Below are 27,409 nucleotides of genomic sequence, written 5' to 3' on the forward strand. Positions count from 1 at the left end.
TTTCTCACTCGGCTCTGAAGCCTCTGGCCTGGCCTGGTCTGGTATGGTCTGGTCTGGTCACACTGTTCGGGCCACAAAAATAAGAAAAACAAAAAAACTATCAGCAAAGTGACAGGAAAAATGCATTTTTCTTGGCCCGATTTTGGCCCTGAAACGTCCATTAGTTCATTAGCCACAATTGAAATACTCTAATAGTGGGTAGGCTGGTTAGGGGGGGTTGTTTGGGGATTTCTATGAAATATTATTGAGGAAGACTTGAAGGGAAATGGGGATTAAAAGGAAGAGAACTGTTTAGAACCAAGTGGTTGATGATTATAGAACTTCAGATCCCTTTAGCACTCTATAACTCTAAAAAACTATATTGGTTCGGCTCACAACAGTCATAATACAGTATTGTATCATTTTTCAGAGTACTTCTTAGGGGTTTCTTGAAGAATATAGAACTCCTAAGAACTAAGAACCCTAGAACTCCTAGGTTTCTATACTGTTCTTGATCTATAGATTCCTACTCATCATAATAGAGAGGTTCTCCCTTTAAACTCTTTATATTTCAGAGCATTTGTCCATCAATCTCAGCCAGACTCACTTTTCTATTGGCAGTTCTAGCATACAAGGGCAATTCCCGCTGCCACAAATCGCAGTTGCACTTGTAGAACTTGTTATTGTTGGCTCTTGGCCGACTCGGTGGGGCTATTACCATTTGATTCTGCCTTTGGAGCGCTGCCTTGTCATTATGAATGAGTTTAATCAATTTCGCAGAGCGGAAAGGTAAGGCGAGAAGGCCATTGTGTGCTGGCCGCTGACAGGTCGCAAGTGTTTGCACTTGACTTGCACCTCAAGAAACAGGCACATGTATCTGCAATCCATTCCCATTCCAATTTCAATTCCAATTTCAATTCAGAATTGAATTGCCGCTTAATTGCAGAGCAGGTTGTGGTGGCTGGTAGCTGGTAGCCATTATCTTGGCCCAGATGATGGCCAAGATCGGTGGCCATTGTAATAGCTGTCGGCCTTTGTCGGAGATCCCGCTGATTGATTGTCTATTAATAAAAGTTGCCATTTCCCCCACATTTTCCCCTCAAAACTCAAACTAATTCGTTCTTCTCTCCCATCTCTTCTCGTTCCAGGTGAGTTCCATCTCCATCTTAGCATCTTGGGATCCGAGCCGCCAGAAACATGTGTTGGGTCCTCGCTTCCAATTATGGTAGGAGCTATGGTACGGCAGGATAATTAATTCTGCCACCAAAAATTGTTATTTTTATTTGTATTTTTTTAAAAGCCAGCTGCAAGTCGTTCTTTGAAAAGCGCGCGTGCCAAAAAAAACTGAAACTGAAACAGAGGGCAGAGGGCAGAGGATGTTACCTGCCGACCTGCCTTCCGCTCTCCTATTTCCTTTATTTTCGAACGCCTGTCTGGGACCCTTGCGGCAGCTGTTTGTCGTTCTGCTGACCCAAATTTCTCAGCCGAAGATTTCTATCAGTCGATTCTCCAAATTTCCTCAAAAAAAAGCCCTCTGGGGGGCAACCCTTTTTCAGTTTCAGTTTCAAGTGAAAGTTCCTGGCGCGTGACTTTCCGGAAGACTACCGGAGGGTACCGAAGACCTTCAGAGTTAAGTGCGCCATCTGTTGGCTAACTGTAAAGGACCAAGCACCGTTAGGGTCCTAGTGAAAGTTCCCTTTCCTCTTTTACTTATCTTCTTTTCTTTGAAGATCCTGAGATCAATCTAAGGAAGTGCCTTTAGAGGGTCAGTGAAAGTTCTATTAGGGGTTGCTGTGGCTTTCTTTCCCTAAAAAAAACAGTTAGTTTCTTGGGAGACAGTAATTTCTGGTGAAATAATGATATAATAAAGTGAAAAAATGCAAGGAGAGCCAGAAAAACATATCGTTTTTAGTTAGAACTGACTTTTTCCTAAAAAAATATGATTTATTTTTACTAAAATAGTTTTAAATAGTTTTTCTATTGGTTTATAGATCTATTGATCCTCAATTTTCCCTTGAAACACCTGATCTACAGCCTAAAATAGCCAAAAAAGTCATAAACTACTTAATTTTAAGGCCTAAAATTGTCCAAAAATTGATTTTTTTAAGACTAATTAATAAATATAGAAGATTATTGAAAGAAATCTTAAAATTTCATATTAATGGTCATATTTCGACAAAAAATAACGAGTACAAAAGTCTAAAACCCACAAGAAACAGTTCCTCCATCGAATATGATTAATAATCCTCCATCTTGGGAGAGAAATGGCAGAAATGGGAAACTTCAAAAGTGGCATTAACGGCAAATCGGTTTGCTAATGTCTCTCCATGGATCACCGTTAGGCTGCTCTCCTGTTCTCCCTCTCTCCTGCTCTCTCATGTCGTGCGTGTTTCCGTTTCATTCCAGAAACGAAAAACCGCTCCAATTCGTTCCGCTCCGAAATACCATTAACTTGACAACAAAAAAAAAAAATACCAAAAAGCAAATACCAATTCCGAATGTTAAAAGCATTAATCAATCATATATGTATGGCTGGAAGTATGTTCCTGCCGCGATCTGGGGCGTTATCTTGCCTAATGAAGCATAATTTGTATCCCAGCTCGATCAGCTCGGAGAGGGGGAGCTAGGGAGGGCCGCCAGGACGATTCATCTTTTAATTACCGCGTTGAAAGCCAGTATTTTTCATCGCCGCATCGATCGATAGTCTCTCTAGCTAGCTGTCTCTATCTCTCTCCCTCTATCTCTCTCTTTCTCGCAAGCTTTTGAAGCCAAGACTGTTAACCCACGCATGCCCGAGCAATTTAGTGTGTTAAGGCCTTTGCACTAAAATAAATCTGCGGCGATTTGTTTGTTTGCACAAGCTGCCGGCAGTGCCACGCCCCCCTCTCTCCACCTCTCCCCCTCTCGACGAGGCCTCCTTTTTTTTTTTCTTTCCTTCTTTCTTTCATTTTTTTTTTCTCCTTCTGCCGTTAACTGCCTGCGGGGCCTACACGAAATATAACAGTCTAAGCCTGGTTTTTGTAGAGCTCTCCCTCTCCTCCTCCTTCTCTGCCGATCTCCCTCTCTCTCTCTCTCTCACACACTCTGTGGTAATGCCGCCCCCTTCTGCCAAGTGTTATTTATCATAAAAAATTGCCCAGATTTGTTTTGCGACGGCCAGGAGACATGGGGCTCATTTGTTAGAGTCTCCAGCTATAGCTTTCTCTTCTCTCCCCCCCCCCCAGCGAGGAGTCTCCTCGCTTCTCTGAAGAATTGCTCTGGTGGCTCTGGGAGAAGAAGGGTATTGAAGAATTGACACACTCTCTTGCTAAACTCTTTACACTCTTTTCCTCTTTAATTTCATATTATTCTCTTTGAAATTATTATTTTTTTTCATATTATTTCCTCCAACTGCTTCAGCAAGTGGAGATTCTTGTTAATCTTCTTGTTCACTTTCTCCAGCAGCTTCTTGAAAATAAACTTGGTCAGGGTATGTCCTGGAGCCTCCGGATGGCCCCTCTTGGGAGGCCTGCCCTTGCCTGCCTCCTCCTCCTTCATCCCGTCGCTGTCGCCGTCGCCCATCCTCTCAGATTCCGGAAGATTCTGGCAGATTCTGGCAGACTCCTCTTCCACAGTCCTCCTCAAAGTTCAACGCAAACACAACCACAATCTGTCAAATAATTTATCAGTGTTTGCCGATGATGTTCACAGGCAGGCGCTCTAAGATTATACGATTCTTTAAGATTCTCCCGTCTTGCTGACGCGTCTTCTGCGAGCTTGCGATATAAACTGCTGATCGAGCTCGTGGCAGTATCGAACTGCCTTCTGTTTGCAGAATCCTCTACGAGTCTACGATCCACTGGCGCTTGGTACGCCGTTAAATAAACAAACTGCCGGCCTCATAGGGCTTGGAAAGCAAACACGGAGCTCGGCTGCTTCTCAGGTTCACTGGTGGGGGCGGGGGAGGCGAGTTGCTTTCGAAGGGATGAGTAATCTGGTGCCATTATTTACTCATGGGCTTTCTTCACATTATGTACTTTGAGTTTGGCTCTATTCTGGGTTATATATGACCTGTAGGTCACACTTTTTGTGCTCAACTGGCAGTGTGACCTTGCTATGCCACCAAATATGTCAGTTTTTGGATGATTTTGAGCGAAATAAACAATAATCTTGCACTTTTCTTTGTTTTTTCTTTGATTATAGAGGTACTACTACCGCCTAATCATATATAATCTATGGGAAGCCCTTTTGAAGCTTAACTAGCCAGTGAATTCATTCTTTTTCACCTAAGTACACTTCACATCCCAGTTTAATTGTTGCTTTTCTCTAAGCTCTAGCTAATATACAACCTAGGTCACACTTTTCATGCCTAGATCACAGTGTGACCTTGCTAGTCACCCAAATCGGCAAGCCACCCAGGAAATGCTACGCCATTTAGTGCCTTTTAGGACCAGAAGCCACTGCCCTTATATAATTCTGTCAGTGCACACTCGGCCATTTCTCGGCCATCTCCCTCCGCTTACCGCTTATTTTGCGAAAATGCTTTCAATTGTTTGCGACTGCATTTTGGCCTTTTGATCAGACCAGAGCATCATCGCTGCACCCGTCTCTGCCTCTGCCTCTGCCTCTCTGCCTCTCTGTGCTTTTGATTTGCCTTTATTTATTCCGTTTGCAGTTCTTGTTTCATTTCTTTTTCGTTTATTTCGTTCGCTCTCAAACAAAAACGATTAAATTATCTCAAGGTTGCACGCGCGCGCCTTCCTTTTTTTGTTGCGGGATTCCTTCTTTTATTTTGAAATCTCTGAGATTTCAACACATCTCTGGGGTTCGCTTTTGGCTTTTGCTTTTTGGCCTACAGACCCAGTTTGTGAATCGTTTTTTAAGCGTAAACTGGTTGCCCTTTTTTTTGTGCGAGGCCCTTGTCCTTTGGAGCCTCCTTTCTCGTTTTTTTTCCCCTTTTTTTTTTTGCCTTTTTTGCAGCCACCTGTTGTCGAAATCGATTTAACCCGCCAGGTATCGCAATCAGGATCGTGCCTTCTGCCACGCCCCCTTCTCCACCAACCACCGATCATCGTGTGAATTATGATATTACAGGGTCGTTGTTGCAAGTTGCAAGTTGCAAGTTGCAAGTTGCCCGTTGCCAGTTGGCAGTTGGGAGTCACGTGCTCTTTTGATTTCCAGCCGGCCAACAGGTGGATCGGATAACGAAGCTTCCAGCGAATATATTTATTTATTATCGGCTGGGATTTTGTGTTTATAGCGGGAGCTTAATGGCTGGTTGCACGGCCGGAGCTAAGGTGTCAACAGCAGCCATTCGAGGCGGTGCAAAGAAATGGGTGCAAGTCAACAGCATTCCTAGCGGAGATCGTTAGAAGAGCTCTCGGCTATCATATAACTAATTGCACTTCCATCAGCTGCTGCTGCTGCTGCTGTTGCTGTTGCTGCTGCTGCTGCTAGTTGCCACAACAATTGATAAGAATAACACAAACAGCAGGGGCAGATCATCAAGGAAGAGAGAAATATTTCGAGTGCACAACAATGACGGGGGATATATTTGAGAAATGCCAGCAAAACCCACGCGGGAGCTGGAAGAGGGCACTGAGAGAAAAGACTGCCTCAGAGGAGTTAATTTTACAAAGAATTGCACTTTTGGCTGCCTAGCAAGGTCACACTGGAGAGATTCGTAGGCAGAGTGTGCCCAATAACCTTTGTGATTCAGAGCCGAAGCTGAAATTAATGATTTTCGCTGGCAAGTGACAAAATAAACCGTTCAGCTGGCTAACGATGCGCGCGTGTCAGCAACATGTTGCAAGTGTTGCAGTTGCTAGTGTTGTTGTTGCTAGTGTTGCAGTTGCTGTTGTCGTTTGTATCATTAGTCAAAAGAAACCAAGTCAGTGGCAATCAGCAGGCCGTATGTTGACCAAATCAATTGCCAGTTGCAGTTGCAGTTGCAGTGGCATTCTCTGTGTGTTGTTGTCGTTGACACAATCAGCAGCAGCAACTGCAGCAGCAACAGCAACAGCAGCAACAATAGACTTAAGTCTGGTCATGATTCATGGACATGCTGCAAGCTGCAGTTTCTATTTAGCCTGCAACACAACACCCACACAAGGATGCTGCCATGCAACACACGCTAATTGTGTGAGAAAGCAGGAGGAGGCAGCAGTAGCCCATTGCTCACAAACGCCCACGCGATCAAACGAAAATGAAAAGCAGGGTCTAGCTAGCCTGGCATATTTAGCATTCGCAACAGCAGCAGTAGCAGCAGCAGCAGCAGCAGCAGCTACAACGCAATCATAACCATAAAAAGTTTCTCATTTTGGTGGCATTTTTTCGGGAAAAGAAAAGCTTTGCGGCCGAGTTTGGTCAGGAGTTTCGGCAGAGCCGTAAAAGGAGCTTGTAAGTGCTACTGTTTCCAGGCAAATGCCGCATAATTTACGCAAAAATAGCAGCCGGGCGACTGCTTTTCACTTTTCTGCGCAAATGGCCATGCAAATTACAAGACACATTAGCTCGCGAGCGGCAATCCTACGCCTAGCCCCAAAAATGGGACCAACAACAAAGCGGAAATGCCAACAGAAATGGACAACAAGGCAGTTGGCGATGGGCCAGAGTTGCCACCTGCAAGTTATTTGCTTCGGAAAGAGTATTGGTCACACTGCTATGCCATAACACTGACCAGTGTGACCTTGCTGGGCAGGCAAAGGCGGCAAGAACACCTCATTAGTGCCTAATTTTGTTGATTCCCTCGACAACCCTGGCGATTGGGGCCAGTTCGGCCGTTTTGGAGCCTAGTTTGGAATGCTTAGTTAACCGTAAACAGTCGCCCAGCCCCCTCCCCCCCATTTTGGCATTTTGGCATTGATTGCTAGCCACTGGCCACACTGGCCACAGCAGTACAGGAGGCGGAGGCGGGGGAGAGCGTGAATAACATTTGGTAATCATGCCACAAACACGAAAATGCATTAACCAAAATTGTGATCATAAATTGTGAATCGACACGCGGCGGGTGCTGTTCCTCTGCCCCTCTTCCCCTTAACCCCCCTGAGCTCCTAACCCCGAACTGGACCAGAGGACCAGAGCACCCGGAGGACCTGGAAGACGCAACGGTGCAACTTGGTGGCAGCCACGGGCAGTTGGGCCTTATCCCCCACATGCGAGGACTGTGCAACCGTTTGCTGTTGCAGCTGCGCACATTCTTGGCGAGAGAAAGTTTTGTTGTTGCACAAGTGGCAGGAGGCAAGAGGCAGGAGGCAAGCGGCAAGCGGCAAGCGGCAGTGGCAGTGGCAGTGGCAGTTGCAGAGGCAGTCAGTTGGAGGCAAATATTTCCTCAAAAATGAAGAAGCCTTGAGGTGGCAGTCTTTTGAAAGGTTAAAGGTGGAGCCTTGTGGCAAGTACAACTACTAGTACTAGTCCTCCTACTAGAAGCTCAAACTTGCAACAAATCCGTCACTTGGTCACTTAGTCCACGGCTTAATCAAAGCCAGTGGCATCCTGCCCCAAAAAAAGTGCCAATAGTAGTGGCTGCCCCTTGTGGCACATACTATATGACTCATGTGGCTCCTTGTTTTGTTTTCTTTTTTTTTTCCTCCCCATCACTCCGTTTCAGTGTTTTTTTGGATGAATTCTCAAAAATTTCTAGTGGATTTGTGGCACTAGTTGGTAGTGGTGGTAGTGGTGGTGGTGGCATGCCCCCTATTGTTGCTTGCTGCTAGTTGTTGTTGTTGTTGTTGTTGTTGTTATGTATGTGTTTGTACAACGCCTTGAATGCGGCTTCTGTTGTCGGTTGTCTGGTTGTCTGGTTGCTGGTTGTTGCTTGTCTGTTGTCGTTAGCCTGTTGCTGCTGTTGCCCCTTCTCCTGTTGCAAGTTGCTCTTGTTTTTGAGTATCAACGCATTCCACTGCCCAACTCACTCGCCACATGCGATAAAAATTTATTGAGCCGGAGAGGAGCAGCAGGCCGGCCTCTGGGTCTCGATTTCAGTTTCTTTTCTGTTTTTTTTTTTTTTTGGTTGTTTATTTTTATTGTTGTTGTTGGCGAGGTGTTGTGGCAGTTGCTGTTGCTCTGTTGATCCTCTTGCCACTTGCCACTTGCCACTGCCTCTTGCCACGAAATCAATTGAGTTTAACTGCTTTTAATTTAGTTGGAATTTGTGCGGCTTTAATGGATTTATGTCGGCTTACAGCAGGTGGCACTAGTGGCAGTAGTGGCAGTTGCAAGTGGCGGTTGCAAGTGGCAAGGAGGGAGATGAGGCCTTGCCCCTGCTACTCTTGCTACCACTTGATATTAAAATTTATCATGTGCTAAAAACTTATCAATTAAATATATGCATAACATTGGCCAGACATTATGATGTTGCTGCTACATGTTGCTCATGTTGCGCTTGTCGCTTGCGCTGCCGCCCGGCAGCAACATCCATCACTACTCTTGCCACTCGATGTCGCGACTGCCATTTAGACATGCCTTGCCATGTTATTAACTAATTACAGGCGACTAATCTAAAACGCCGCCATGCAACAGGTGCCCATGCATCATCCTTGCTACCTAGCCTTGCTAGCTTGCAACATGCTACCTGCTACTTGCTACTTGCAACATTGCGGCAGCTGCCTAATGAAAAGTGACATCTTGGCCACGACCAGGCCCAAACTGTCAACGTCTCCTTGTCTCCTTTGTGCGTCTCTTTTGGCCACCATCTTCCTGCCCCACGGTTCCTGCCCCACCTTGCCTCGTTTGCATGTCTTGTCATTCGTCATTCTCCTGTTGCATGTTGCATGTTGCCAGCAGCCACCAGCCAGCAGCCAGCAGCTAGAAGATGTCGCTGCGAAGGGGGGGCCACCCGCTAGACACATGTTGCACTTGTTGCAGGTGGCACGTACATACCAGGTTGCAAGTCAGAAAGAGTCGGCAACTATTGTAATTTAATTAATTATAATTAATTATTATTAATTATTTTCGGACTTTTTGATTAAAAAGTAAAAGGACTTGCCACTAGTTGCATGCCCCCTGCTGTTGCTTGCCACCGATTGTTGCCGGAAGCAGATTCTGTGTTAATTACAATGCAGCTCCGATCTACCGATGATTATGATGTTGTTGTTGTTGTTGCGTTGACATGCGTTGCTAAACGTGCCGCCTGTTGTGGCAGCATCACCCCTCTCCCCCTCCCTCTCAACATCCTTAACCCATGGCACGCATTCAAATGAGTTCGAGTCTAAAGCCCAAGAAGAGAGAAAGAGACTTGATTTCCTTTCCTCCGAAAGACAGACAGCCGAGCAGCATCTTGCGGCTTGTGGCATGGCGAATGTTACCTGTTATGTTGCTGTTGTTGCAGTTGTTGCTGTTGTTGCTGCTGCCGCTTGGAAGATTATGAAAATTAGATATACAAATCAGCAAACGAACGGATGCTGTACGAGCTGCATCTCACATGGGGCATCAACGGTTGATGCCTCCAAGATCCAGCTTCGTCCAGCGGGGAGATCTTCGATCGGGAGCCACTGTAGGCGACTCTCCAGATGCTCTTCCTGGCTCTTCCTGCCACAAGACTTTGGACTTTGCTCATCTTACTTGGTGATTTTGGTTTCAGGAACTCATTTTTATATTTTAGAGAACTAGAAACTAATTTTTGTTGGAAATTGGTTAGGAAAAAGGGGCTGTAGTGGAGTTTATTGTGGAATATATGATACCAGATACCTACTAGGTATAAAGGTTATCAGGGCTGTTAAGAGGAGTGGAGATAGAAGACTATGAGATACCCGGTACTTTTGAAATTAAAACTAAAATTAATCCAAACTATCTTCAATTTTAATTTTGAATCGGAGAAGAATTAATAGAAGAATGGCACAAGACTAGACCCATATATAGTCTATATACCAGGGATATAGAGCCTCTTAACCCTATGAACCCCCCTTAACCCACTATAACTCCTTCCAAACTCTCCCCAAGAGCTACTAACAAGATGTAAGATAGATCCAAGGGCTAAATGATAGAAGAATATGCTTACCACACTATATATGATACCAGGTACCTCTCTTAACCCTTATAACCCCCCTTAACCCACTATAACTCCTTGCAAACTCCTCCCAAAAGCCAATAAGCTCAAACTTCTTGAAAGAGTAACAATTTTTTGAGTGAGGGAAGACAACTTATGTTTCTTTGAGATTTCTGTGGCTGCCGGCAACAGCAACAGCATGGGCATCGGCATCGGCATCAGTACAACATGCAACATGTTGCTGCGGGTCAGGGTCGAGTCATGTTGCAGCTATGAGGGAGCTCTGTTGGCTCCTTTCTTTTTTTTTTTTGTTTTTTTTTGTGAAAATTGCTTACCAATCAAATGGCACTCGAGAGAGAGGCTCTCGCGGAAATTGCTTGAAACGGAAATGTGTTGCTCCTGATGTTGCAAGTTGCTGTTGCAAGTTGCTGTTGCACGTTGCTGCTGCTGTTGCCAATTTCATGTCATTTGTTGACAACGCACAACGGATATTGTTTAGTATTTTGCATAAAGTTTCGAGGTTAGGAGGAAGTTGTCGCTTGCCTGCCTCCTCTCCTTGCAACACTACTCCCCCCCTCCCCTGGCTCCGCTTAATTATAGTCATTCTGGCCTTGTGCATTTTTTTTGCCAGGCGCCGCCGTCGCCAAAAGCTAAAAAAAAAAAAAAATATAAAAAAAAAAAAAGACAAAACTTCACATAGTCCGAAGTGGCCACGCCCACTCCACACACTATTTGCTTTGGCCTGCGGTTGCATTTCTTCTTCTTCTTCTTCTTGCACTTCTTCTCGGTCGGTTTTCGGGGCGGTTTCTTTTGGAATTTTTTATGCGGCCAGTTGCTGGCCAGACTTCTTCTGGCTGGAACTGGCTTCGTGCAACTACAATTTCGGGGGCGTGGCCACAAAGCCAAAAAGCCAAAAAGCAAAATAATCCAACAGATATATGTGGTGGGAGGGGTTGAGGGGATTTTAGGGTCTTTAATGAGGTCGATTTAGAGGATTCTAGGGGTACAATGGGTGATATTTGTGGGAATATTTATAAAAGAGAGTCTATAGTGAGGGAGATGTCTTTGAGAGAAGTTGATAGTAGACTTTAATTTTATCTTTAAAGAGCTATACCCTTCAGAGAACTACAATCCTAGTCTCTATAAAGGGGGTTTCGGAGTTATAATGAGGTATGTCTTTTAGAAATTGATAATATCGGGGCTAGGGTTCTTCAAGAGATATATCTTTTAATATTTTTCCTTAAGAAGAGGATTTTAGGAATACAGTCCTTAAAAAGTGGACTTTGGAATATACCTATTAGAAATTGATTAAAATAATGGGGGATAGTCCGCATTAGGCTTAGGGTCTATAGAGAATATTGTCTTGGTCTTCAGAATGGGAAGTTAAAGGGTTACAAGAAGGTCCATCTTCAACAGAATCGTATCTCAGACGCTCTAGAGAGGCCTTCAGAGCCATATCCTTTGGAAACTAGAAGTAATAGTCCTTAAAAAGAGGCCTCATGACTCGAAGCTATAATTTCCGCGAAAACTTAATTAAAAACCAGAGGATAACTGGGACTAGCCACTAGTAGCTGTTATTTTTAGTTCCCCACTTAGCACTCTCGGCCAGAGAGCCAGCGGAGGAGCAGGGGAGTGGAGGGGCTTTAATATGCACTCACCTGTCAGATCATTAAAGTAAAAATTGATTTTCTAACTCGCAACGATTTTTGCATTAACAATTAGGAGGCTCCTCGGCTGGCATCTTCAGTGTTATTAATTAACAATGCCACACCAGGCAGGCGCATTTAGGGCATTAATTGCTCCAGACCCCAACCGGTCTGGAGCTGGTCCACAGCAGAGTCCTCCCGCTCCTCACAAGACACAAGAAGCTCCTTGTGGCCGACGCCTCAATCAATCTAGCAAATTGTCGCCCCTCCAACTCCACCCGATATGGCTTTTCAGAGCGATCGAATCGATCTCGGTGCGATCTCGGCAATATCGAACACCAATCGAGTGGCTCCACGGCCTCTAATTATGACAGCAGGGAGAGGAGCTGCCAATAGAGATGAGAGTGATCGATAAAGCCGTCGCAATAATCGATCCTCGTCATCGTCATCGAGCGAGGCTGCAAATTGTCAATCAGGGGAGTCATTACTACCAGGGATGTCCACTTGAGGGTCTGGGGGTCTCATATTCATATTCCTCTTGAACTCGTAACATTTTTTTTTGTGAGAAATAATCGATAAACAATCGATTAATAATCGATTAATGCGATAACTAGTTGGCTTTCTCTCTTGGCGGAGATTTGTTTCTGTGTCTTGGAGGAGCTCTTGGGGAGTTGGCAGCTCTGTTTTGTGGCACACCCACTGCTGCCGCTGCCGCTGCCGCTGCCGTTACCGCCCGCCACGCCCCCTCCACAAGCGGCAACACGCCCACTGAAAACGCTCGCTGAGCTTTAATGCGTTTTCATTTAACACAAGACCTGGCCGGGCCAGGCCTGGCTTGTTAGCTGGTAGTCTTGACTGTTTGGTAGGAGAGTGTGTCTGGTAGGAGAGTGTGTGCAAGAGTGTGTGCAAGAGTGTGTGCGTGAACACCTCCCACTTGGCAATCTAATATAGTTTTTTTTCCTTTTTTTTTTGCACAACCTGGACTCGGATTCCAGCTCCTTGGCTACCGATTTTCACAGAAGAGTGGGCTTTTCCTCTCCCCAAATGCCCTACAGAGCTACAAATAACAGAGAACTAAAATATTTTGGTTTAAAATTAGGTTTTTTATTTAATAATTTAAGATTAAAGGGGAGAGAATTCTTAAAAGTTAAAAAAACAAGACTAAATATCACTCACTAATCACTAATATATTAAAAATTATTAAATAAGAGCAAAGAAGAGTATTAAAAAGTCGGTTTGAAGAAGCCCTACTGGCACTTTCGCACATTTTGCTCTGGCTTTTGGCGCTTTTCGCTTCCGCATGCCTGCCTCCAGATATATATTATATACCTCCGATATGTTAAAGTATATATGGTGTGTGGCAGGAGGCACATGTGTATCAATATTTTTCAGCTCGTTTAGGTTCCTCACTCCTCACTACCCACTCTTTACCCACCCCGCTCCACATTAATAACGCATCCCACCCTCTAATTGCATTTTCCCGGCCTGGCTTCGCCTTTAATCGAATTCTGTGCCTCCCTGCCCTCCTGCCTCCGATCCTGGGCATCCTAGGAGTGATGTGCAATTTCGATTACGCTTAGCTATTTCTTTATAGATTATATACAGAGTCTATATATATATATATATATAAATGTATATCTGTCTTAAAGCCTGGCTTTCTAAAGAAAAGTGCTTCCGCGTTTTGGGCAGGAGAGGAGAGTTATGTGGCGAGATTAGCGGGTGTGTGCTAATGTCCCAGTCCAGTCCAGTCCAGTCCAGTCGTGGCTATCGGGCCTAATGAAACCCATAACTTCTGGTCGGGAGTGCCTTATTGGGGTCATGGGAGAGGTGTTGATCGCTAATCGCTGCCTCCTAGGGCTGCCCAGTCCTCCTCAAACTTAAACTCCTAAAACTTAAGCCATTTAATTCCAAATCTCTAACTTCCTTTCTCTTTTTCTCTGGCTCTCTTGCAGGTGAGTTATTCGCACAACTTCAATTAGCAATTGAGATTGGCTCGAGGAATGCCTTAAATAGCAAGTGCCCCAAAAAGCAGAGAGACTGTGTAAGTGATTCGGATGTTCGGAATGAGTCTGGCTGGCCATATGGGGGCTGGAGATGCATAAGCTAGAGCTGGAACTGGAGACTGGAGGCTCAGAGCTGTCACATTTAAGAGGCCCGCCAACCGCCGAGAGAAATGACCACAAAATGCAAACATAAATCAACACAATGCCCCCAAATGCTCTCCGCTTTTGCCGCCAAAAGGTGTGGATGCCGAAAAAACTACAAAAAATGGCAAAAAAACAGCAACAGCATATGAAAATGCAAATTTCACATGGGAAGAAATAAAAAAAACTAGCCGCGGGGGATGACAATTTGCAGTTTCTGCAGTGGTGGTGCAGTGGTGCAGTGGTGGGGAGCTATCTGGTGGTGCTGCTACTGCCTTGCCTTGGCTTGTGAAAAAAAAAACAGTTGCCAAGTTGTTGCTGAATTAATAAACTTGCAACTGGCGGCGGCGCGGTGGCGCGGTGGCGCGGTGGCTTGGTGGCTTTTGTGGAAATGCCGCCAAATGTTTATAGCTTGAAGCCAGCCAGCAGCCAAGAGCCAAGAGCTAAGAGGCAAACGCTTATGGTCTCCCTGCCTTCCAGCGGCCGATTCAAAACGAACCAAACCGAATTGAAATCTGACACCAAAAGAATTGACACAAAACACAAACAAAACATTAACCAGAGGAGGCACTAAGAAAAATAAGCAAAATAGAAGGTTTTCTTATATATTTTTAACCTATTATATTATTACTTACAACTTATATATCAAAGTTTATTATTACATCATATTATATTGTATATTTTATCATATTTTCGAGGGGAGTACTTCGGAGAAAGGTTTTTAATCATTTTTTTAGGGGGGTTTTTAAAAGGAAATTATTAGAATAAAGGTTTTAAAGGAGTTAGGGACATTTTTAGAGGACTTTCAGGGGGATATGTGAGGATATTATTGAAGGAAATTATTAAAATAAGAGTGGTAAGGGAGTCTATAGGAACCTCATTCAAAGGAATATGATGAAGGGGGCAAGAAAACACTATTATTATAATATTTTCAGAGGAGATGTGTAGGGAAATTATTATAATAACATGTTTAAGGGGGGTATATATTAACAGAGATATAAATTTAATAAAACTTTCAATCGAGTAGCTAAGGACATGTTTAAAAGAATACAAAGAAGGAGTTGGAGGAGCTATAACATTATTACTATTATACTTTCAAAGAGGATATGAAAAGGTAATAACCTCTTTAAGGGGGTATATTTATAATATATTTATATTTATATATACTTATAAATATATAATATATTTATAATAATTCTTTAAACCCAAAAGCTTAGAAACTTTAACATTTTAACATTTGAAGCCAAAAGAGACTCCATAGCTTAGTCTCTATAGAAACTAGACCAATTTCTCTTTAAAAACCCCCCCCCACCGTGTTACCGCGTTTTGTTACCACTTTTTTGGGGCCAACTCTTTTGGCCAAGAAACTCTGGCCAACAATGACACAACTGGCTGTTTCGGGTGACTTCCAGACTTGGTCAGCCGACCGCCGACCGCCGACCCGCCAACAAAAATGCAAATTCTATGAATGCCCATACGGCCAGCGATAGCCTCCCCCCCCCTCCCCCTGCCTTGGATGCTGCCAGGAGGCAGTAGCACTAGCACCCCCCCCTAACTCTGGTAGCCCCCCTCAGATCAGCTACCAAACGTGACTCAAATTGCTTTTAAATTGTTTTTTGAAGCAATAAACGAACGAAAACGAGCCAAGTTTCGTTTTGTTTTTCACTTTTTTAGTTTTTTTTTTTTAGTTTCTCCCATTTTTTGTATATTTTTTATATCCCTGGTGCATAGCAGCTGCCATAGATTCCAAATACTTCTCTTTTTTTCCCAATCGCCTCGGCCTTCCGCCGGCAATTGAAATGTCCCAGTGTCTCTGCTGGGCTGGAGGCCTCCAGATCTTAATTTTTATTCAACAAAAAAACAAAAACTAGTCTAAATAAAAAAGAAATATGAACAACTGTTAATTGTACAAATATGCTGGAGTCTATTACACGCTCGCCGCACAAAGATTTCCAGATTTTCGCCTTAATTGCCCTGCGGGGGCGCGGAGCAGCAATTTGTCTTTTGGTTTTTTGCATTTCCGTTTCGGCTTTTGGGGCTTTTGGGCCTCTGTGGGCCACTGAGAGATCATTGGAGGCCCGATACCTGCCCCGCGCGGTGGCGATTATTATTATGCAGATTTGGGCAGCGGCTAAAAACGGCTAACAATGTCGTAATTTGGCCAAACTAGCGGATTATCGTTCATGCCACAGCCCCTGGCCATATTTCGAGTGGTTTTTTCGGAGGGGGTTTTGGGGTTAGCTTTGTAGAGAAGGGGAGTTTCGGGGATTAGGGACCTCTAGGAGGTGAGTTTTGGGTATCAAAGAGTCTAGAAACAAAGAGTCTTCTTAAAAGCTTGTTCTTCAAGCCCTTCTTCAAGCCTTCCAAAAGAAGGAAGAATACTCTTTGAAATTAAACTCTCTTTTTGTTATTTTGAAGACTAACCTGCCCAGGAACTCCTTCAAAGCCCTGCTACTTGAGTCTAGGTACTTTTCTTATAAGTTTGTTCCTTAAAAAGTAGATATTCCTCGAGTCTCGGGTATCATAGTCTCTGAAGTGCCAAATTTTTGGTTTAAATCTCAAAACCAGACTCTCTTTTTGTTATTTTGAAGACTATCTTGTCCCGGAACTCCTTCAAAACCCTCATTCTCTCCAAACTCTCCAAGTACCAGGTATCAGATAGTCTCCCAGGCCTCCAAGTCTCATTCCATGAACCCTTTTGGGTTAAAATCTTCGAGGTTAAGAGACTTCCCAGTCTTTAAACACTTTGCCACCAGAAGCCCTAAAAAGTTTCTTAATTTCTATCCCGCAGAAAGATTTATGAAGAAAAGTCAAGGTGTTTGATGGCGACCACCCTGACTCTGGCTCTGACTCTGGCTCTGGACCCTTCTTGTTTAGGGTTTCCTATTCTTCCCAGCCCGTTTCTGGCTCTCTTCCCGCTTTTTATGGGAAGCCAGTGTCGCTGCTAATGACAACGGTAGCGGCTACTGTGCTCCTGCCGGCAATTACTTAATTTCCACCTGACTATTGTTCTCTATTTTTTAGGTGTATCTGTTAGGTGCTTGTTCCTTGAAGTCTTTGGCCCGACTTCGGAGTCGGGGATTGTAAATCAAGTCGGCGTTCGCTACTGAAGCAGAAAATTACTTTCATCATAATTTAGAGTTAGTTATGAGCAGCGCTGTGGTGGCCACCAGCCACTAGCCACTAGCCACTAGCCGGGCTGGCCAGAACGGGTTGCTGGTCTTGGTCTTGGTCTTGGGCCTAGAAATTGAAAAATCATCCAGAACCGAGAACAGAGAGCCCAGAAACCAGGATGTAGGTCCAAAGCCAAACATTTGCGCGTCAAACAAAGTGGCAGTGAAATAACAAAATTATGTTGGCAGATTTGTGGCGGAGACCGGCAGAAGAATCTGGGGGATCTGGAGGATCTGGAGGAGAGAAATAGTAGAACATATAATTGCTACGTGGTGCAGTGGTGCAGTGGTGCTTCTAAGTTACTGCTCCAGTGTGTCTGGTGACGTTTGTGGCATGACTGATGTGGCGTGGGCTTCCTTCTCATGCCACTCGGCTCTGCTATTCTTTTTTTTCTACTCTGGATGGTGTTTTTTTATATTTTTTATGATAAGAAATGGCTAGAAAATTGTTTAATTAAAATGGGGGAAAATGGAGATTCTTCCAGGATTGTTTATTGGCTTTCTTCTTGACTGTTAGATTCTTCTATACAGTCTTCTAGAAGAAAATCTCTCAAATATATGTTTAGTTTTTATTTTTGGTATAAATATTTACTTTTAAGCTAAAATTGCTTAGAAAATTAAAGCAGAAGCTAGTCTGGAAAAGTGTTTGGGTTTCGGGTGGCTTTCTTCTGGAGAAGCTCTTACCTTTCAGGCTTGGCTTTTCCCCGGAAGTTTCTTCTAAATAAAGAAATCTTAGACAGGGTTTGAAAAATATTTATTTTATTTATTCAAAATACTTAAATACTATTAGTAATAAAAATTAGAAAATAGTCTTCCCCCTCTAAACTAAGCCCTAAAAACAGTCCTAATTATAGTTAAAATAATAACTACAACTAAGCTGAAACATACTTAAGTTAGTGGCCCTGAAACCACCCTGGACTTGTGGGTTAATTAGACCTGCCCCGATTGAGGCGCACTTGATCCCTCCTCGCTGGATTTCTTGATCTTGGGCTCTGGGCTCTGGTCTCTGGTCTCTGGTGCATAAATTAAACTTAATTTGATCTGCTCTGGCTGTTGCTGTTGCTGTTGCAGTTGCAACGCCTCATCCATAACAATGCAACAAGCCTGGAAGAGCTGCCTCGGCTGCCTCTTTCCCGAAACCCAGTCGCGTCCACAATCAAGTCAAGTGTTTATTTGTTTATGGGAATTTGTTCTCGTTTTTTGTTCTATTTGGAGCCTCCTCCACATCCTCCTCCTCCTAGGTGAGTGGCATGTTGCATGTGGTGGCGGGCGGCAGTTGCAAGTTGCAAGTTGCTGGTGGCTGGTGGCTGCCGTGGCTGCCGTGGCTGCAGCATTGGTGGTCCGATCTGGTCGTTCGTGCGTTTTTGTTTGCCGCAATTAGCGTGTGGGCAGTTGCTTCGAGGGGAGTGGGGGTTGGTGTGTGTGGGGGCGTGGCAGGTATGGGGGTGGATGAGTGAAAGTCGGCACGAGGCATGATCTGTCCAGGAAGAGAGAGAAAGAAAGAGAGGAGGTGGCTTAGAGTTTAAATTTTATTTCACAAATTTATTTAATTTTTAATTGTTAAAAAAATAGTTAAAAAATAGTTAAAAAATACTTGAAAAATAGACAAGACCCTCTTGGTTTCGGGAGGATCATCTGGCAACCTGTTCCGGGTGGCACGAACACCTGTAGCCCACCTCCCGCCTCTCACCTCCCACCTCCCGCCGCTCAGGTAGCCCAGGTGAGAGCCAAGAGCCAAGAGCCAACCGGTTCGCTCGCCGAGCTCGTTAGTTAATTCCGAGCTGTAAATATTATAACAGATCGCGTTCCATTATTGTATTAACAACAGTCAGGAGGGGGAAGGGGGGCTTAGAGATACAGATACATATTTAGATACATATTCAGATACAGATACAGATACAGATACTTTTCCAGATACAGCCACAACTACTGGCAGATATCACTCGAAACATGAGCTAAGCCTGACTTCTGACAGACATTTTCTTAAATATTTTTGCAGTTTTTGGTTTTCATTTTTTATTTTTAGCTTTATGAATAAAAAAAGAATTAGTAACTGGTTTGGTTTTTTTAGTTTTTCTTTGTTTTTCAAACAAAAATGGAAATTTCGCAGCGCTGTGATTGATGTGGGTTAATTTCGTGGCTCAGCGGGACTTGGCAGATGGGGGTTAAGAGGGGGCGCCAGGTGGCAGGCGGCAGGTGGCCAGGGGAGGGGGATTGGGGCTGTTGCGATGAAAAGTGGGTCCATGAAAAATGGCCAAAAACAAGAGATAAAAGTGAATGGTGAAAAGTTGGAAAAATCATATTCAGATTAGAGGATAGATGGAGTCAAATTAGGGGTTAAGGATAAGGGATTAAGGGGTTAACTATTAGTATTATTATTACTACTACTATTACTCTTATTCTCTTATAATAACTCCCATTATTATTAACATAATTTTCGAGCCTAAGCAGCTCCACGTTCTTTTTTGCGCTCACATTACTCATACGCCGTGTTGCGCCTGGGAGGCGGGTATAAAATAACAGATTTATGCCTGCGTTGCAGCCAATGACACGCCAATTAGCCGCCACCGCTGCAGTGCCAACAATTGCAACTGCAACTGCAACAAAAAAATACAACAAGAAGCTGGCAAATAAAGCTTTGACATTTTTATGATGCTAAGCGGAGTTGCAAAGAAGGGGGTGGTGGTGAGAGGAGAAAGGGAAGGAGGTGCGGTGTGTGGTGTGTGGCAAGTTAATGTTGAAAATCTTGTGGCAGCTGCAGAGCCTGACCTTTGCATGTGGCAAGTCGCGAGTCGCGAATTGCGAATTGAGTTTGACAGCTGCCGGGGCGACACGATCCGATTGCGATTCCGATTCCCATTCCGATTTCGATTGCGATTGCGATCGCTCTTTGACCTTAATACGCGCCAGCTGTGCGTCAACACCCCCTTTTTTTTATTTGTCCAAAAATCTGAGAGAGAAAAAAAGTCAAATCGAATATTTATTTTTTTTTTTTTTCAGAAATTCAGCGGAGAAACAAATAAGAAAAAATTTAAATGATACCTGGTACCTTGTAGCCTACTAATAAGAGCCTCTAACTAGAGATAGTAACTCTTATTATTCCCAGTGCATTACCCCCTTCTGGCCATTGTCATTTGACACCTAATTTGGTGTGGGAAGATTTTCCAAACGGGGGCAGAGTCAGGGCCAGGGCAGGGGGGAGCGGCCGTAGACACGCACGGAGAGTCTCTAATAAGCGCTCAATAAATGTGCAACACCCGCTGGCAACAGCAACATGTTGCTGCTGTTGCTGCTGTTGTGCGTGCCCCAACAACAATATGGGAAATGCATGTGGCATACTATTGTTGTTGTTGTTTTTTCTAGTATTTTTTTTTTTTATTTTGCCTTTTTGTAATCAACCGGGCAATCTCATTAATAAATTGCACTGCATGCAACATGCAGCTGTTGTTGTTGCTGTTGCTGTTGTTGTTGCTGTAACGGCAGCAACATTAATTGGCTGCTTAGAGAGCTGACAAGCCAGCGCGGCCCCTCAGGTACAGTGAGAGCTGGCTAGGGACTACCGAGGGGCAAGTTTCCACCGAAATACATGAGATTTCTTCAATTTATCGAAAATTATCGAATGTTTTCTTCCATTTTCACATGAATTAAAGTTATAGTATGGGAATACATAGGAAGTATGGGCTATGGTCTTGAAACTATTGTAATTTATCGAAATTATCGAAAGTTATCGAAGAGTTTTCTTCCATTTTTACATCAATTAGTGTCATAGTATGGAAATACATAGGAAGTATATAGAACCTACCTAGATTTTTATATAAAGAGAGGCCTATGATCTTTAAACTTTTGTAATTTATCGAAATTATCGATAATATCAAAATATTTTACTTGAACTCAACGATAACCCAAGAGTTATCGATATTTTTACAAAAAGTAATGGCCCCTAACCTATCGAATTTATTGAAAGTTATCGATATATTTCGATTATTCCGATAGATCCTGATGTTGAGAATTATTTTCAGTAAAAAATTGGGAAACTTGGTGTCTAAACATATCGATATTTATCGATTGCCGACTGTAGCAGCACTTTGTTAATGCGCCTGCCATCCGGCCATAACAAATTTCAAGTTGCCGATAGGTGGCGCTGCTGCAGGCCATCAACAGCCAACATCCAACAGCCAACAGCCAGCGGCCAACATTAATTGTTTATGCATTCTGATGGCTTGCGGCGATGTTGCTGCAGTTGGTGGCAGCTTCTGAGCTTCTCTGATTTCGGGGCCTGCTAATTGATTTTTATGCACCCATACCCCTTACCCCTACCCATACCCCTACCACTACCCATCCAGGGCAGCGGCGGACAAGGCGGCACATATTTTAAACACAAATTACAAAGCAATAATCATAAATCTTTTTTGCGGCTCGGCAACATGTTGCAGCGGCGGGCATTTATCAAAAAAGTGTACATATCTGCACCGGAGCGTGTGTGTGTATGAGTGTGTGTGTGTGTGTGTGGACAAATGGGCATTGCGTGTGCCACATCTGAAGGTTGTTGTTGTTCTTGCGGATATGTTGCTGCAACAAAGTGGAGCACGTGGCCAGCAATTATGGCTGAGTTGCTGCTGCCCCCGACGCTGTTGCAGCTCCTGCTGATTGCTCTTCATTGAGTGCCAGTCACTCTCTCGACCGCCCGGATATTGCTACGCACATGCTGCATGCCACACCGGCCACTTCCTGGCTCCGGGCTACAGTCTACAGGCTACAGGCTACAGGCTCCAGGTTCTAGGCTACGGTTAGGGTTTACAGGCTCCTCGAACCGGCTACAGGCTCCTGGAACCGGCTACAGGTTCCTGGAACCGGCCTACAGGCTCCTGGAAGCGGCTACAGGCTCCTGGAACCGGGCTACAGGCTCCTGGAACCGGGCTACAGGCTCCTGGAACCGGGCTACAGGCTCCTGGAACCGGCTACAGGCTCCTGGAACCGGGCTACAGGCTCCTGGAACCGGCTACAGGCTCCTGGAACCGGGCTACAGGCTCCTGGAACCGGGCTACAGGCTCCTGGAACCGGGCTACAGGCTTCTGGAACCGGCTACAGGATCCTGGAACCGGCTGTAGGCTTCAGGTTTCAGGCTACGGGCTACAGGTTAGGGTCTACAGGCTACAGGTTAGTGTCTACAAGCTACAGGCTTCAGGTTCCAGGCTACGGACTACAGGTTAGGGTTTGCAGGCTCCTGGAACCGGCTACAGGCTCCTGGAGCCGGGCTACAGGCTCCTGGAACCGGCTACAGGCTCCTGGAACCGTCTACAGGCTCCTGGAGCCGGGCTACAGGCTCCTGGAACCGGGCTACAGGCTCCTGGAACCGGCTACAGGCTCCTGGAACCGGCTACAGGCACCTGAAATCGGGCTACAGGCTCCTGGAGCCGGCTACAGGCTCCTGGAGCCGGGCTACAGGCTCCTGGAACCGGCTACAGGCTCCTGGAACCGGCTACAGGCTCCTGGAACCGGGCTACAGGCTCCTGAAACCGTCTACAGGCTCCTGGAGCCGGGCTACAGGCTCCTGGAACCGGGCTACAGGCTCCTGGAACCGGCTACAGGCTCCTGGAACCGGCTACGGGCTCCTGGAACCAGGCTACAGGCTCCTGGAACCGGCTACAGGCTCCTGGAACCGGCTACAGGCTCCTGGAACCGGCTACAGGCTCCTGGAACCGGCTACAGGCTCCTGGAACCGGGCTACAGGCTCCTGGAACCGGGCTACAGGCTCCTGGAACCGGGCTACAGGCTTCTGGAACCGGCTACAGGATCCTGGAACCGGCTGTAGGCTTCAGGTTTCAGGCTACGGGCTACAGGTTAGGGTCTACAGGCTACAGGTTAGTGTCTACAAGCTACAGGCTTCAGGTTCCAGGCTACGGACTACAGGTTCGGGTTTGCAGACTCCTGGAACCGGCTACAGGCTCCTGGAGCCGGGCTACAGGCTCCTGGAACCGGCTACAGGCTCCTGGAACCGTCTACAGGCTCCTGAAGCCGGGCTACAGGCTCCTGGAACCGGCTACAGGCTCCTGGAGCCGGGCTACAGGCTCCTGGAACCGGCTACAGGCTCCTGGAGCCGGGCTACAGGCTCCTGGAACCGGTTACAGGCTCCTGGAACCGGGCTACAGGCTCCTGGAACCGGGCTACAGGCTCCTGGAACAAGGCTACAGGCTCCTGGAACCAGCTACAGGCTCCTGGAACCGGCTAAAGGCTCCTGGAACCGGCTACAGGCACCTGGAACCGGGCTACAGGCTCCTGGAACCGGGCTACAGGCTCCTGGAACCGGGCTACAGGCTCCTGGAACCGGGCTACAGGCTCCTGGAACCGGGCTACAGGCTCCTGGAACCGGCTACAGGCTCCTGGAACCGGCTACAGGCTCCTGGAACCGGCTACAGGCTCCTGGAACCGGCTACAGGCTCCTGGAACCGGGCTACAGGCTCCTGGAACCGGGCTACAGGCTCCTGGAACCGGCTACAGGCTCCTGGAATCGGCTACAGGCTCCTGGAACCGGGCTACAGGCTCCTGGAACCGGGCTACATGCTTCTGGAACCGGCTACAGGATCCTGGAACCGGCTGTAGGCTTCAGGTTTCAGGCTACGGGCTACAGGTTAGTGTCTACAAGCTACAGGCCTCAGGTTCCAGGCTACGGACTACAGGTTAGGGTTTGCAGGCTCCTGGAACCGGCTACAGGCTCCTGGAGCCGGGCTACAGGCTCCTGGAACCGGCTACAGGCTCCTGGAACCGTCTACAGGCTCCTGGAGCCGGGCTACAGGCTCCTGGAACCGGGCTACAGGCTCCTGGAACCGGTTACAGGCTCCTGGAGCCGGGCTACAGGCTCCTGGAACCGGGCTACAGGCTCCTGGAACCGGCTACAGGTTCCTGGAACCAGGCTACAGGCTCCTGGAACCGGGCTACAGGCTCCTGGAACCGGCTACAGGCTCCTGGAACCGGCTACAGGCTCCTGGAACCGGCTACAGGCTCCTGGAACCAGGCTACAGGCTCCTGGAACCGGGCTACAGGCTCCTGGAACCGGCTACAGGCTCCTGGAACCGGGCTACAGGCTCCTGGAACCGGGCTACAGGCTTCTGGAACCGGCTACAGGATCCTGGAACCGGCTGTAGGCTTCAGGTTTCAGGCTACGGGCTACAGGTTAGGGTCTACAGGCTACAGGTTAGTGTCTACAAGCTACAGGCTTCAGGTTCCAGGCTACGGACTACAGGTTAGGGTTTGCAGGCTCCTGGAACCGGCTACAGGCTCCTGGAGCCGGGCTACAGGCTCCTGGAACCGGCTACAGGCTCCTGGAGCCGGGCTACAGGCTCCTGGAACCGGGCTACAGGCTCCTGGAACCGGGCTACAGGCTCCTGGAACCGGCTACAGGCTCCTGGAACCGGCTACAGGCACCTGGAACCGGGCTACAGGCTCCTGAAACCGTCTACAGGCTCCTGGAGCCGGGCTACAGGCTCCTGGAACCGGGCTACAGGCTCCTGGAACCGGCTACAGGCTCCTTGGAACCAGGCTACAGGCTCCTGGAACCGGCTACAGGCTCCTGGAACCGGCTACAGGCTCCTGGAACCGGCTACAGGCTCCTGGAACCGGCTACAGGCTCCTGGAACCGGGCTACAGGCTCCTGGAACCGGGCTACAGGCTTCTGGAACCGGCTACAGGATCCTGGAACCGGCTGTAGGCTTCAGGTTTCAGGCTACGGGCTACAGGTTAGGGTCTACAGGCTACATGTTAGTGTCTACAAGCTACAGGCTTCAGGTTCCAGGCTACGGACTACAGGTTAGGGTTTGCAGGCTCCTGTAACCGGCTACAGGCTCCTGGAGCCGGGCTACAGGCTCCTGGAACCGGCTACAGGCTCCTTGGAACCAGGCTACAGGCTCCTGGAGCCGGGCTACAGGCTCCTGGAACCGGCTACAGGCTCCTGGAACCGTCTACAGGCTCCTGGAGCCGGGCTACAGGCTCCTGGAACCGTCTACAGGCTCCTGGAGCCGGGCTACAGGCTCCTGGAACCGGCTACAGGCTCCTGGAGCCGGGCTACAGGCTCCTGGAACCGGCTACAGGCTCCTGGAGCCGGGCTACAGGCTCCTGGAACCGGCTACAGGCTCCTGGAGCCGGGCTACAGGCTCCTGGAACCGGATACAGGCTCCTGGAACCGGGCTACAGGCTCCTGGAACCGGGCTACAGGCTCCTGGAACCAGGCTACAGGCTCCTGGAACCAGCTACAGGCTCCTGGAACCGGCTACAGGCTCCTGGAACCGGCTACAGGCACCTGGAACCGGGCTACAGGCTCCTGGAACCGGGCTACAGGCTCCTGGAACCGGGCTACAGGCTCCTGGAACCGGGCTACAGGCTCCTGGAACCGGCTACAGGCTCCTGGAACCGGCTACAGGCTCCTGGAACCGGGCTACAGGCTCCTGGAACCGGCTACAGGCTCCTGGAACCGGGCTACAGGCTCCTGGAACCGGGCTACAGGCTCCTGGAACCGGGCTACAGGCTTCTGGAACCGGCTACAGGATCCTGGAACCGGCTGTAGGCTTCAGGTTTCAGGCTACGGGCTACAGGTTAGGGTCTACAGGCTACAGGTTAGTGTCTACAAGCTACAGGCTTCAGGTTCCAGGCTACGGACTACAGGTTAGGGTTTGCAGGCTCCTGGAACCGGCTACAGGCTCCTGGAGCCGGGCTACAGGCTCCTGGAACCGGCTACAGGCTCCTGGAACCGGCTACAGGCTCCTGGAGCCGGGCTACAGGCTCCTGGAACCGGCTACAGGCTCCTGGAGCCGGGCTACAGGCTCCTGGAACCGGCTACAGGCTCCTGGAACCGGGCTACAGGCTCCTGGAACCAGGCTACAGGCTCCTGGAACAAGCTACAGGCTCCTGGAACCGGCTACAGGCTCCTGGAACCGGCTACAGGCTCCTGGAACCAGCTACAGGCTCCTGGAACCGGCTACAGGCACCTGGAACCGGGCTACAGGCTCCTGGAACCGGGCTACCGGCTCCTGGAACCGGCTACAGGCTCCTGGAACCGGGCTACAGGCTCCTGGCTACAGGATCCTGGAACCGGCTGTAGGCTTCTGGTTTCAGGCTACGGGCTACAGGTTAGGGTCTACAGGCTACAGGTTAGTGTCTACAAGCTACAGGCTTCAGGTTCCAGGCTACGGACTACAGGTTAGGGTTTGCAGGCTCCTGTAACCGGCTACAGGCTCCTGGAGCCGGGCTACAGGCTCCTGGAACCGGCTACAGGCTCCTGGAACCGTCTACAGGCTCCTGGAGCCGGGCTACAGGCTCCTGGAACCGGCTGCAGGCTCCTGGAGCCGGGCTACAGGCTCCTGGAACCGGCTACAGGCTCCTGGAGCCGGGCTACAGGCTCCTGGAACCGGCTACAGGCTCCTGGAACCGGGCTACAGGCTCCTGGAACCGGGCTACAGGCTCCTGGAACCAGGCTACAGGCTCCTGGAACCAGCTACAGGCTCCTGGAACCGGCTACAGGCTCCTGGAACCGGCTACAGGCACCAGGAACCGGGCTACAGGCTCCTGGAACCGGGCTACAGGCTCCTGGAACCGGGCTACAGGCTCCTGGATCCGGGCTACAGGCTCCTGGAACCGGGCTACAGGCTCCTGGAACCGGCTACAGGCTCCTGGAACCGGCTACAGGCTCCTGGAACCGGCTACAGGCTCCTGGAACCGGCTACAGGCAACTGGAACCGGGCTACAGGCTCCTGGAACCGGGCTACAGGCTCCTGGAACCGGGCTACAGGCTCCTGGAACCGGGCTACAGGCTCCTGGAACCGGCTACAGGCTCCTGGAACCGGGCTACAGGCTCCTGGAACCGGCGACAGGTTCCTGGAACCGGGCTACAGGCACCAGGAACCGGGCTACAGGCCCCTGGAACCGGCTACAGGCACCTGGAACCGGGCTACAGGCTCCTGGAACCGGCTACAGGCTCCTGGAACCGGGCTACAGGCTCCTGGAACCGGCTACAGGCTCCTGGAACCGGCTACAGGCTCCTGGAGCCGGGCTACAGGCTCCTGGAACCGGCTACAGGCTCCTGGAACCGGCTACAGGCAACTGGAACCGGGCTACAGGCACCAGGAAGCGGGCTACAGGCTCCTGGAACCGTCTACAGGCTCCTGGAGCCGGGCTACAGGCTCCTGGAACCGGCTACAGGCTCCTGGAACCGGCTACAGGCAACTGGAACCGGGCTACAGGCAACTGGAACCGGGCTACAGGCTCCTGGAACCGGCTACAGGCTCCTGGAACCGGGCTACAGGCTCCTGGAACCGGCTACAGGCTCCTGGAACCGGCTACAGGCTCCTGGAACCGGGCTACAGGCTCCTGGAACCGGCTACAGGCTCCTGGAACCGGCTACAGGCTCCTGGAACCGTCTACAGGCTCCTGGAGCCGGGCTGCAGGCTCCTGGAACCGGCTACGGGCTCCTGGAACCGGCTACAGGCAACTGGAACCGGGCTACAGGCACCAGGA

The 27,409-nt window shown here is 48.1% G+C and overlaps 2 protein-coding genes across 9 annotated transcripts in view; both read left to right on the forward strand.

The window, feature by feature from the left end:
• LOC6501829 (broad-complex core protein) overlaps window positions 1–27,409 on the forward strand; it is a 131,884-nt gene that overhangs the window by 39,899 nt on the left and 64,576 nt on the right. Inside the window, exon 2 of one of the 8 annotated variants that reach the window (XM_044717573.1) lies at window positions 1,128–1,204. The exons of the other annotated variants lie outside the window; for them this stretch is intronic. The gene's annotated coding sequence lies outside the window, so the exon portion shown is untranslated. The remainder of the gene's footprint in view (window positions 1–1,127; window positions 1,205–27,409) is intronic. 8 annotated transcript variants of the gene reach the window in all.
• On the forward strand, window positions 18,157–26,119 carry LOC123257686 (prisilkin-39-like). Its single transcript, XM_044717511.1, has 8 exons — window positions 18,157–18,258; window positions 21,975–22,112; window positions 22,679–22,767; window positions 23,487–23,583; window positions 24,009–24,146; window positions 24,572–24,709; window positions 25,424–25,561; window positions 25,964–26,119. The coding sequence occupies exons 1-8, from the start codon at window positions 18,157–18,159 to the stop codon at window positions 26,117–26,119; spliced, it is 996 nt and encodes a 331-aa protein (XP_044573446.1).

The sequence above is a fragment of the Drosophila ananassae genome, chromosome XR (genome assembly GCF_017639315.1).
Source record: "Drosophila ananassae strain 14024-0371.13 chromosome XR, ASM1763931v2, whole genome shotgun sequence".
Lineage (NCBI taxonomy): Eukaryota > Metazoa > Arthropoda > Insecta > Diptera > Drosophilidae > Drosophila > Drosophila ananassae.